General features: G+C 41.8%; 1 protein-coding gene across 1 annotated transcript; it reads left to right on the top strand.

Annotated features, from left to right (window-relative positions):
- The first annotated feature begins 560 nt into the window (after nt 1–560).
- LOC136675971 (NADH dehydrogenase [ubiquinone] flavoprotein 2, mitochondrial-like) lies at nt 561–10,396 on the top strand. The gene is made up of 8 exons (XM_066652800.1): nt 561–724; nt 1,613–1,675; nt 2,909–2,971; nt 3,932–4,048; nt 4,513–4,681; nt 6,721–6,830; nt 9,748–9,824; nt 10,187–10,396. Exons 1-8 carry the CDS (start codon nt 683–685, stop codon nt 10,278–10,280), a joined length of 735 nt encoding a protein of 244 aa, XP_066508897.1. The 5' UTR covers nt 561–682; the 3' UTR covers nt 10,281–10,396.
- The last annotated feature ends 2,225 nt before the right edge of the window (nt 10,397–12,621 follow it).

The following is a 12,621-nucleotide window of genomic DNA, read 5'->3' as shown; positions in this document are numbered from 1 at the left end:
GGCTCTGGACCCACCTCGATCTTGAACTGGATAAGCGGTTACAGATAATGAATTAATTATACACTGATTATATAGTTCCACAAAATACTGGAAGTAATATGTAAAGTTCAGCTAATAAATAGAAGTAATGTAGAATTTGCTGCAGGAAAAATGCTATTTGACTGCTCCAAACTTTTGCATACTATAACACAGTAATCAGAATCAGGAGCACTGTCGTTCATTCACTCATTCATTCATTCATCTTCCGTAAAAACGTCACATCCTGATCAGGATACCTGATAACACCTGGTGGAAACCCACGCAGACACGGGGTGAACACACCAAACTCCTCACAGATCCAGGGCACTGAACTGTGTAGCATATACAATATAGTAATGTGTAACTATTGTTTGCAAAGTTTAAGATTCCTGCCCTGTCTTGGTTTATCCAAAAGATTTATTCAGAGGCGATGTGCTTCTTGAGAATAAACAGTGTACCGTAAAAACATTCTGTGAAAGATTTTTTAAAATCGGTGGGGTTTCCCTTTGGACCGTTAATAAAATATCTGTGCTTGATTATGTGGACTGTCCCCATCCAACCCGCTGAGCTGAAGGCGTAATCAGACCTAACAAATCGGACCCGATGAGTCGATTCGCTGTGGTGTTGATGTCCGCCATTGTGACCGACTCTGACTCTGTTTGACATGTTTTTATCCTCAGCTCTCCGCTCGGCGCTCTCTCACACGGTGAGTTGTTGCAGGGTTTGGGCTTTAGCGGTGTCATTTCAGGTGCAGTAGAGTGTTAAACTGAGGTAACTGTGAGAGGAGGCAGAGTTTTATATTCATGACTTCTGACAAGGGCAAGAGAGAACCAGCGAGCTAACGAACTAGCTGCAGCTTCACCGCGAACAAACCTGAGCTCCCTGCAGCTTGTTTTTACTTCTGCTTTCACCCTGTGGTGTTTTTATACTTGTCTGTCAGATGTTATACTTGTATGGCAGATAACGGGGTTAGTAATAAGAGCGCGGTAGGCCCAGTATCTTTAGCTTCTGTTCTGCTGTAAACCTGATTAACTGCACAGCAGAAGAAAGTGGAGAAATCATACCAACAGCCAGTTCCAGATATTTAAAAAAATGCACTTGACGTCCTTGTCAACGTCTTGTTGAATTAGGAGGTACGAGGTAAACCTTTAAAAGTGCAGTTTTCTGAAAAAGGTAGTACATAATTTATATGTATGTGTAAAGCATAGATTTGTACATTAGCATTATTCAAAAAATCAATAATTAGGCATAATCTGTGATGAAATGTGTTCTCTGTAGAGGCCAGTCTCTTTGGATCAGAGGGCACCCACCAGCTGCCAAAGACTGTAATTTCTTTGACTGTCTTATAGGTCGATTACTCACATTTATACTTACTATTGCCCCTAAAACTATCAGGCCAAGTACAGATCTGTGAAGAGTACAGACTGCTGAAGAGCTATAGGATGGAAAACCCAAATTGTTCATCAGCATTCTATAGTTGGTTTACACCAGCAATTTTTATAAGAAAGTGGCTGGAGACTGTAGGGGGAAAAACCTTTTTTTAAGGAGAACACAGTTACTGGAAATGAACGTGATCTGTGTTTGATGTTTTCAGGGCAGGCAGGTCAGGAGCCTGCACCGGTCGGCTGCCCGAGCTGGAGCTGGAGGAGTCTTTGTGGTAGGAACATTTTATTTCTTCATATTTTAAAGCTGGGTCCTTACAGCCGTTTCTGATTTTCTTGGTTAAACTATGTGTAGTCTTAGTTTCTTTTAAATTTAATCAGATATTTAAATGGTTAAAGTGATGCTTGAAGGTTTGTAATCCCTTTCTGCACTAAATCTGACAGAAAAACATTAGATTTTCCTGAAAACAGATAAACAAACGAGACTAATACATTATACTCTGTATTTATTGAGGAAAACGTTCTAGTATTACAGGCCTGTGAGGAGCATACAACATATCTGAACCTGTTCAGTAACTGTTGATCAGTCCTGCAGCTCGGCCTGGAGTAAGGTCGTAAGTTACAGTTCAAATTTGGTCAGAAACATACATTTATAAAGGGTTTGGCAACATTTTCCATGTTACCTGTTGCCTGTAGGATCCAAAAACAGATAGTTCCAACCTGATGAGATGAGAACCAGTAAACAGTTTGTCACAGAGTTGATCAGAACTGATATAATTAATTGACTTACCTTATCATGAATCTGCAGTAGTGATTTTACATGAATAAGAAGGTAATGCATGTTGTTAATGACCCTACTGACCTTTCTGCTCCATGCTGGCCGTGTATCTGTGATTGAACTCAGAAAGTGGCAGCATCATCAGAGTTAAATTACATTCATGTGCTGTGTGGGCATTTCAAAAAGTGTTTATCTGTTGGTTTATTAGGAGATGTGAAAACGTCAAACAACAGATGTTGAAGATTAATGAAATCCTTTATTGCAGAGGTGCATAATGAATACAGTTTACAGCAGCAGAACACAACATTGGAGGCAGAATATTTGGAGTTGATGATAAATAATTTGTTCAGATCCTGAAAAAAACATCCTGCTGTTGCTTGACAGTGTGTAAACATGTAATAACTAAACAAATAATAGTTCTAATTGTTTAGTTACTAAAATATTAATAGTAGTAATTGTTAAATAACTAAAGCATTGTTACTATTAATTTCCCTAGGGAAAAAAACGCAGTGAGCAGTGGAGTAATCACTTGCCTAAAATGCACATTTGATGAATATATAAGCTATGTGTAACTTTTAGGACTGTTAGGGCTTATTCACAGGACTCTGGCAGCCCTCAGGTCATGGACCCCCTTCTTATTTCTCTATATTTTTCGCCTGAATCTGAATGATTATGTGATGCTTCTGAAATATGATCTGATTTTTCTCATTTATTGTTTGTCGCTCCGTAGCACAGAGATACACCAGAGAACAATCCAGAAACTCCATTTGAATTCACTGCTGAGAATTTGAAGGTGAGAGAATGTTTTGATCGTTTGGAAGAAATAATTCCATTTGGCTGGCTCCTTTTGTGACTATATGTATCATAGAGAATCATAGAGTGGTTGAGCAGTAACTCAAATAAGATGAATCTAAATATAAATTCAGTTTTTATTTACCAGTAGTAAATCAGTATACAGTGGAACCTCTACCTACGAACTTGATCCGTTCCGTGGCGGTTCGTAAGAAGAAAAGTTCGTTTCTCGAGTCAATTTTCCCCATTTAAAATAATGGAAAAGCAATTAATGTGTTCCAGCCCCCACCCCGAGAGTCACCCTTTTTGCACTGATATATGTTTACAACGCTCTCAAATTAGTAAAAAAAATACATGTAGCGTTACTAAAAATAAAAGAGAAATACAGTGGTAACAGTAATAAAAAAGAAATAATAAAGTTTTAAGTGGTTACACATCGCTACCTTGAAGACGTGACGACTGGCTGGAGGAGTAACACAGGCACTGGCTGTATGACGGGAGGTGGGGGGGTGGGTGGAATAACGGAGAGTAGGCGGTGAATGTGGGGAGACGAAGCGTAGATACGGTTTAACTTAGCACGAATTTCGATGTCTGCTATTTACACTAATGCTAAATTGTTAAAACTACAATGTGCTAATCTTAAAAGCTCACTCAAGTCTGGGCGCTGGGAGACTCGCCTATTGGGGTCAGTGGCCATTTCCAGCCGCTGGCTCAGCGGAGGCTCGGGTTCGTTTCTAGAGTCGTGGTTCGTTGGTGGAGGCAAAAAATATTCAAAAGCCCGGTTTGTATCTTGGAAAGTTCGTTAGTAGAGGTTCCACTGTATTTCTAAAATGCTTTAGCCATAGTGTTGTCACACCTGAGGCCCAATTGATGACTAAATGAAATATCTTGGGAGTAATTAGCTGGAGTCACTTGTCAGTTTTCTGACATATAATTTATAATTTTGTGTTTATATTTACAGAGGGTTGAAGCCATAATAAATAACTATCCTGAAGGCCACAAGCAGGCTGCTACCATCCCAGTGCTGGATCTGGCACAGAGGCAACATGGCTGGCTCCCCATCTCAGCAATGAACAAAGTAAGGATCCATGAGTGGTATCTGGTATCTCTCGCTATTGTGTGTCTGTGTGTTTTACTCCCAATCACCAACCTAATGCTAATGCTACCAAGCTGGGAGTGTAAAGACTAGATCATGCTTACACTTAGACATTAGTAGTCAGCCATCTCACATTTTCAAGTTTCTGCCAACATGTCATTGGACAGTGTGAAATATTAATTTAATGTCACCTTATAAACATCCATGTTCTATTGGACTCTTGGCTGTGTTTTTCTTTGGCATAACTGGGATTGAATGTGCCATCTCCTGCAGCAGGGCCAACACTGGAACAAGCTCCAGAAGAGTTATTGGTGTGGGCTATTAATTGTGTTTTAGTTCATATGAGGTTATTTTCCCTAATAGGAATTTGGTCTCTGATGGTTACACAATTTCTTGGAAATATGCATTTGCTTCATTTCCAACTCAGAATGTGACCATTTCTCCAGGTAGCAGAGATCCTGGAGATCCCCCCAATGAGAGTGTATGAGGTAGCCACGTTCTACACCATGTTTAACCGCCAGCCGATGGGGAAGTACCACATACAGGTGTGCACAACAACGCCATGCATGCTGTGCGACTCAGACAGTATCATGCAGGTCATCCAGAACAAACTAGGTGAGTGAACAGTACACCAGCACTGCATCCTGAAAGCAAGAACAGAGATTCTCAAAACTAGCTAGGTTCAGTATTAACCACTCTGTCCTAGTTGTTTAACTGAATTAGTTCAGAAGTAAAGGGCACAATAGGCAAATACACTTCAGGCTGCAGCTCGTGGGCTAACAACCTGATGGAACTGATTATTCATAAATGGATAAATCAAGCCTTCTCAAAAAATCACAGATGAATCATAGCAGAACAGGATCCTTAACTACTGTACTTTGTTCCTCGGTAGTATTTTTCCCTTACAACTAACAGTTTCAAAATCATTGTGATGCTTCCGTGACATGTAATAGGGAGAATATTACCCCTGTCATTGTTACTCTGGGCTCAGCACTGCAGAAACAGCACTTTGTAAATTTTAGGGAGGGTAGGAACTCCTCCTGGATTTCAGGACAGATATTTGTAACTCAAGTTGTTTAGTTTTGTATCATTTTCAGTCTGTGTTTACTTTCAAGAGAGCAACATCCTCATCTTGGTTTGTGCTTTTCAAAATTTGGAGGCTTCTTTGTTGTTTAAACAACTTTAGATGTCTTTTCTCTGTTGTGAACAGAGAGAGAAGGCCTATTGGACCAAGACCACCCCCCCTTCTTTTTTTAAAGCTGTTGTGGGGCTTCCTAAACAGATTAGAGCAGTTTCCAACCTGCATTTAGACTGGAGAGCTAACAAATGATAATTATTTTTAAAATTAATGGTGTATAAGCTCATATAATAAACCACTCTAATAGGAACATTTTTAGGCCATTTTATAATAATATCTGCTTTGTATTGTGTGCATATTTTCTTTCTTTCATTCATTCATTCATTGTCTGTAACTGCTGATTCAGTTCAGGGTCACGGTGGGTCTGGAGCCTACCCAGAATCATTGGGTGCAAGGCAGGAACACACCCTGGAGGGGGTGCCAGTCCTTCATAGGGCCACACACACTCACACACACATTCATTCACACGCTCACGCCTATGGAGACTTTTGAGTCACCAATCCACCTACCAACGTGTTTTTAGACCATGGGAGGAAACCCACGCCGACACGGGGAGAACACACCACACACCTCACAGACAGTCACCCGGAGGAAACCCACGCAGACACAGGGAGAACACACCACACTCCTCACAGACAGTCACCCGGAGGAAACCCACGCAGACACAGGGAGAACACACCACACTCCTCACAGACAGTCACCCGGAGGAAACCCACGCGGACACAGGGAGAACACACCACACTCCTCACAGACAGTCACCCGGAGGAAACCCACGCGGACACAGGGAGAACACACCACACTCCTCACAGACAGTCACCCGGAGGAAACCCACGCGGACACAGGGAGAACACACCACACTCCTCACAGACAGTCACCCGGAGGGAACCCACGCAGACACAGGGAGAACACACCACACTCCTCACAGACAGTCACCCGGAGGGAACCCACGCAGACACAGAGAGAACACACCACACTCCTCACAGACAGTCACCCAGAGGAAACCCACGCGGACACGGCGAGAACACACCAAACCCCTCACAGACCGTCACCCGGAGGAAACCCACGCAGACAGAGGGAGAACACACCACACTCCTCACAGTCACCAGGAGCGGGACTGGGAGCTGTGTGACTGCGACACTTCCTGCTGCGCCACCTTGTCGTTCTGTGTGTGCATTTTTTTCATGTTTTAAACCGTGAAAAGTAACACATTTTTAAGCAGTTTTATGACAGCACCAATAGTATTCCTGCGGTGCTCCTTACAAATATCAGATGCACTGGTAAGGGATCATATACTCCTAGCAGACTGTGGATCAGATTTCAGCTCGTATTAAGCTAGGATATTAACCACGGACTATACCCCAACTTAATCAGACATTCAGTTTGTATCTGATTAAAATGAAACGCCTTGTTATGTGAATGAAGGTAAACTGATACACACACAGCTGACAACACACGAGTGAGTGCTGCATTTCTGTTGGCTGAGCAGAAACTCTTCACTTTCTCTACTCTTCCCTAGGTATCAAAGTCGGTGAGACAACACCAGACAAGTTATTCACGCTAGCAGAGGTGGAATGTCTCGGAGCTTGCGTGAATGCGCCGATGGTCCAAATCAATGACAACTATTATGTAAGTACAGCTTTAGACTTTAAAGCATCTCAATGATAGGAAAACTTGGTTTAAAATCACCTCTGAGAGGCTCTTCCACTGCCCTTGCAAAGTAGAAAAGATATAATGGAATTGACATATTATTGCCTGGTGTCTCACAAAATTGGCAAAAGGAATGGACAATAATTTATTTTGTTAATAACGTACGGTACGTTATATACGGTTTGACTAAATTAGCAGCAGTAATCAGTTCTACCCTGCCGTGTTTTCTTTTTTTGCATTAAACCAATGCTAACAGAGACATCCAAATACAGGGGGTCCTTGACTTACGGCGTTGATCCGTTTCTATGTCACATCATACATTTTCGGTGTAAGTCGGAACATACGTACATGCTGTACGTAAATAACATACTGTAAGCACTTATCCTATCCTAACACCTATCCTCCTCAGTCCCGAGCCGTGGAACCGTGTATTCTTCCGCCGCGCACACCAAACACGAAGTTCACGTTACGACGTTTACGACGCAAAACCACTTACGTCGAAACAAGGCTTTATACAGTAAATGGGAGATGTGTCGTAACCACGAAACATCGTAACTCGGGACTGACGTAACCCGAGGACCTCCTGTATATACATTATTTGACAATTCCACAATAGGCAGTAGGCATTATGGTTTTTGTTGTTAAGCTTTGAGAACACTTTGTAATGCACAAAATGCACCAGCAAAAGTGTTGTAGGACGACATTATTAAATTACCACTACATTCCTTAAAATAGGTCAAGATTGTATTACTCTTATTTTTATTAAATATTAAATATTAATCTACAGTATCCCTTTATACCCAAGTCTTTTTTTTTTACTGTTACTGTTTGATGTATTGACACAAGACCTTGTTAAAGACAGTCACGCTCTCATTTGTTTGGTTTGTTGCTCTTTCTTGCCGTTGGGTGCATCTAAGGTCATATATGAGATATATACTGTTTAAAGTGGAATAATGGCATCACATGACACTAAATTAAATCCTTAAAACTAACAGTTGCTAACGATGCCCGATCCTTTTAAATGACAAACTGTGTGCTGTTATGTCTAGGGTGACCAGGTATGGGGGGGGGGGTGTCTCGCCCCTCACTGCCGTTGTATGTTTAGCTGAACCTGTGTGCTCTTAGGTCCTTTACACCTTTATTTGCTACACAAGACATGGGAATTTATTTTTTAATTCATCCGAGAACATACATTTCCGTTTCGGCATAGCTGCTCGAGATGAGGGTGGGTACATGAGCTTTGCCTGACGTAAACAAGGACTACTGACGTGCAGACTGACCAATTAAATGTATACAGAGAAGGTTATCGACCAATAACGGTAGCTCTACAGTCAGACCGTCCAATCAGCGAACCAATCGGAGTAGAGGAGGGCGGGACTAGTTTGTGAACGAAACTTCTCGAAGTTCTATGTAAGCTCTAGAAAAACAAAATCCCGGACGTTTGTGAAATTCCGCCCGGACATTTTTTAAGTCTAAAAAAGAGGACATGTCCGGGTAAAAGAGGATGTCTGGTCACTCTAGTTATGTCCTACTTTTCAACCTTGTCATATTTTAGAACTATTCCCCCACTAAACACTGAGCTGTCTTTGTGCGCATGAAGAATCTCAGTTCAGTTCCAATGTTTGTCATTAAAAAGTTTAATGTTTTTATGGACAGCCAGCCTTGAAGTTAAACTTTCATGCAAGTGTTTGCCATGCTACACATTTTCCTGGCTGTAATCAACACAGACAAAGGGTTTCAATGAAGCCTGGGGACCTTGTGAAACTTACCCGTCCTAGGGGACCCCAAGCCTGGGTAAATAAACTGCCTTGGGGACCCAGAGAACTGGGGCTTAAGGTGGAACTACGGAATTCCACCTTAAATAGTTAGGGGCACTTTTATATTTATAAATTATAATAATAGTAGAGTTAATTTTGTCCTTTAGGCATCTGATGGGAGCAGAGGGAGTTTTTACCAGTGTATAGTCTTTTTCAGTATGAATTGGGTAAAAACCCAATAAACAAGTCTGTGTTACTGAAAAAGGCATTTGTGAGTGATGCTAGTTAAACGTGCAAGATATGCTTTGATATATGATGTCTTTATGTAAAGTTAATTAGGTATTTTTTACAAGAACAGAGGGGTTATTTTGTATGTTTAAAGGAAACGTATAGATGATAATCAGAACAACTTGGTATGGGTTTATTAAATGGCCTTAGTTGTATGGAGTAATGACTCAGAGAAGTGATCAACTTCTAGGGTAAACCCCCCATATGTTACAGAGTGACGAAAATGACCTGCTTGATCAATGATGCAATTAATCGTGAGCTCATACAGTTAAAAGGAAAGTAAGTCACTAGCTGAGACTCAAGCAGCTAAAAATGGGTTTGCCGGTTCCACTCCTACAGTTAATTATCAACTCTGCTTCTAGGTTGTTGGTAGGAGTTAGTGTTTGCTACTTATCTGAAAACCTCACCAAAGACTTCACCACAATTTTCAGTTACCTTCCTTCCATGTTTGCACAATTTCTATGTAATCTGGCAAGGTGAAGACCTGCCTGTGCCCCTATATTACTCCACCACAACTGGAGCAAATGTGTTTTAAAGTTTGATATTTCCAAAGAGACTTGTTCAGGATCAAGGCAAAGAACAGTTTGTACCTACAGCTGGTTTTAAGCCAAGAGCAGCGAGTTCTGGTCAGCGAGTCATATTTAATCACATTTATGGTCACACTTACACAAGTATACGCCTTGGTGGGACTTCACCAGGGTTTGTTGCTATTCCAAGTAACTAGAGTGGTCCTGTTTCAAAGTGTTCAGAGAGTGATCATAGCTCAAAACAGTCGCCCCTCAAGTGTGATAATGTCTTTAAGCAGTGTGTTTCATCTCTGAGTGACTTCTTTCCTGTTCTGTGCATCACAGGAGGATCTAAAACCTTCGGACGTAGAGCACATCCTCGATGAGCTGAAGGCAGGGAAAGTCCCCCCACCTGGACCCAGGTAAGAAGGCCTTTCCCTCCAGTAGACTTCTAGCTGTTGAGTAATAACTATAACGATGATTACTTTTGTTTTGTGTAATACTTTCCGTTGTGAACTACTGGGGTGAGGTGGAGAGAGGATGCTTAATTGTGTAAAGTAACGAATCATTGTTTTATTAATATTTTGTAGGTAAATTTATAAGATTCATGTGTTTTCAAGCGATTACTGTTTAAGAAGCTAACGTTCTGTAAGAGACTGTGTGTGTGTGTGGGGGGGGGGGGGGGGTGTAACATGTAGAAATTGGGACTGTATTAATCTAGGTGTGTTACACTGTAGTTCATCATCACATTCATTTCGTTTTCTCGCTCTTTTTTCTTTCACAGGAGCGGCCGTTTCTCCTGTGAGCCCGCGGGAGGACTGACATCTCTGACTGAACCTCCTCCTGGGCCTGGTTTTGGGGTCAGGGCTGACTTATAATTACCTTCGAGAGATCAACTGTACCCCAGGCCCTCACCTAACTTAACTTGAGTTCTTTCAAGTATCACAGTTGTTTGTGAGTGTAAATAAAATGTTAATTGTACCTGAAAGAGCAGTGCGGTTCTTTCTATTTTACAGATTGTTTGCATGTCTAGGTGTGTGGGCAAAGTGTGTGCAAATCTTGCTGCGCAACGGGCAATAATTGCTGTTAGAAATCTGACAGTATTTTATTCAGTCTGTCATTTCAGTAGCACGGAAATTAAACTAAATAGAGAGGCATTAAAAGTCACCTCATGAAAAACTATAAATATTACTGTTTAGTTTCTAAACATTTGTAAAGTTTGTGTACCGTTCATATCCTTATAGATCAGTTATGACTGGTGCAAAAATGACCCTGTAAGATCTTTGCAAAATTATCATCTGTGATTACAACCTCTTAATATGGTTAACATAAGACGTCAATACAGAAAATTAGTATTGAGTCTTAAAAATGGCCTCTATTTTAATAATTCTTTCAGTCGAATACATTGGAATAATGGTGGCACGGTGGCGCAGCAGGTTAGTGTCGCAGTCACACAGCTCCGCGGGCCTGGAGGTTGTGGGTTCGATTCCCGCTCCGGGTGACTGTCTGTGAGGAGTGTGGTGTGTTCTCTGTGTCTGAGTGGGTTTCCTCCGGGTGACTGTCTGTGAGGAGTGTGGTGTGTTCTCTCTGTGTCCGCGTGGGTTTCCTCCGGGTGTCTGTCTGTGAGGAGTGTGGTGTGTTCTCCCTGTGTCTGTGTGGGTTTCCTCCCGTTGACTGTGAGGAGTGTGGTGTGTTCTCTGTGTCTGTGTGGGTTTCCTCCCGTTGACTGTGAGGAGTGTGGTGTGTTCTCCCTGTGTCCGCGTGGGTTTCCTCCGGGTGACTGTCTGTGAGGAGTGTGGTGTGTTCTCTCTGTGTCCGCGTGGGTTTCCTCCGGGTGTCTGTCTGTGAGGAGTGTGGTGTGTTCTCCCTGTGTACGCGTGGGTTTCCTCCGGGTGCTCCGCTTTTCTCCCACAGTCCAAAAACACACGTTGGTAGGTGGATTGGCGACTCAAAACTGTGAGTGTGTGTTGCCCTGTGAAGGACTGGCGCCCCCTCCAGGGCGTGTTCCTGCCTTGTGCCCAATGATTCCAGGTAGGCTCTGGACCCACCACGACCCTGAACTGGATAAGGATTACAGATAATGAATGAATGAATGAATGAAATTGGAATAATGCCTCATTCTCGACTAACTGGATAATTTTAACGATGTATTGAACGCATAAATAGATGGCACACTGGGTATACTGCCTGTGAACAAGAGATTTTGGCCTTGATGTTGAGTACCACCAGGAACTGCACTCTACATTTTAACATACTCTTGTGCCAAATAACGTTAGTGCTCTAGGATAATGGACCTTAGATGAAAAAATCTAATTTGATGTGGGTTCTTTAATGTCATTACCATCAGAAGGAGGAACGTATGACCAAAATTAGCTGAATGACACCAACTCCTCCAATACATCTGAGGCATTGCTGAACGTGGTTAAGTACAGACACATTAAAGGCTGCTGGTCGACCTGGATTTACTACAAGCAGGACTGTGGATCACTGACGGTATTTCACTCCTCATACAAAGGAAGCTGTTGGCTTATCTGAATTATTGCTGGCTTTTCAGCCTCAGTTTGGCACCTTAGTTAAACCCATGGACCTTGCAGTGGTGCACGGTAGAACCCTATACGGAAGCACGTTGGCTGAAAAGACCAAAATAAAACAAATACCAAAAGCTTTATCCACTCTAGCTGCTTCCTTTATAGTAACATAGCTGCCGCACTTCATTGAATCACTCAGCTCGTCTAGTCACTGCCCATCCCCCTCACCTTTCTTCTCTTCTACAAAACACCATCTTTTTCTTTTTCGCAGCGACGAGTCATGAACGAATCATTCATCTGAACCGAAACTTTTCGACACGAACCGACTCAGTGAACTGAACAATATTTACTACGCACGCAGCTGTGAAAAGGGCACATATATTATTTAAACAATTTATTTAGACTGTAAATCAAAATGCTTCATTGAATTAAACGCCCAAATAACACCAAAAAAGGTATAAATTTGCGTTTTGATTTTTTTATTTAGGTTTAAATAACCATGATAAAGTTAATATTATTGACATTTTTTACATGAAATAAACCAGAATTCTTTAACAGCAAACTTTTTACTCATTCTTTTACTCATCTTCTGTAACCACTTCATCCTGATCAGGGTCATTGTGAGTCTGGAGACTACCAGGAATCATTGGGTACAAAGCAGGAACACACCCTACACCAAGTGCTAGTGCAT

This window comes from Hoplias malabaricus, chromosome X1 (assembly GCF_029633855.1).
Source record: "Hoplias malabaricus isolate fHopMal1 chromosome X1, fHopMal1.hap1, whole genome shotgun sequence".
NCBI classification, from domain to species: domain Eukaryota; kingdom Metazoa; phylum Chordata; class Actinopteri; order Characiformes; family Erythrinidae; genus Hoplias; species Hoplias malabaricus.
This window is presented reverse-complemented; position numbering and strand designations above follow the sequence as displayed.

Excerpts from the sequence above, each read along its gene's own strand:
- LOC136675971 (XM_066652800.1), top strand. The coding sequence starts at position 683 with ATGTTTTTATCCTCAGCTCTCCGCTCGGCGCTCTCTCACACG. Across the intron at positions 2,972-3,931 it reads TCACTGCTGAGAATTTGAAG|AGGGTTGAAGCCATAATAAA; the intron begins GTGAGAGAATGT and ends TTATATTTACAG. Across the intron at positions 6,831-9,747 it reads AAATCAATGACAACTATTAT|GAGGATCTAAAACCTTCGGA; the intron begins GTAAGTACAGCT and ends TGTGCATCACAG.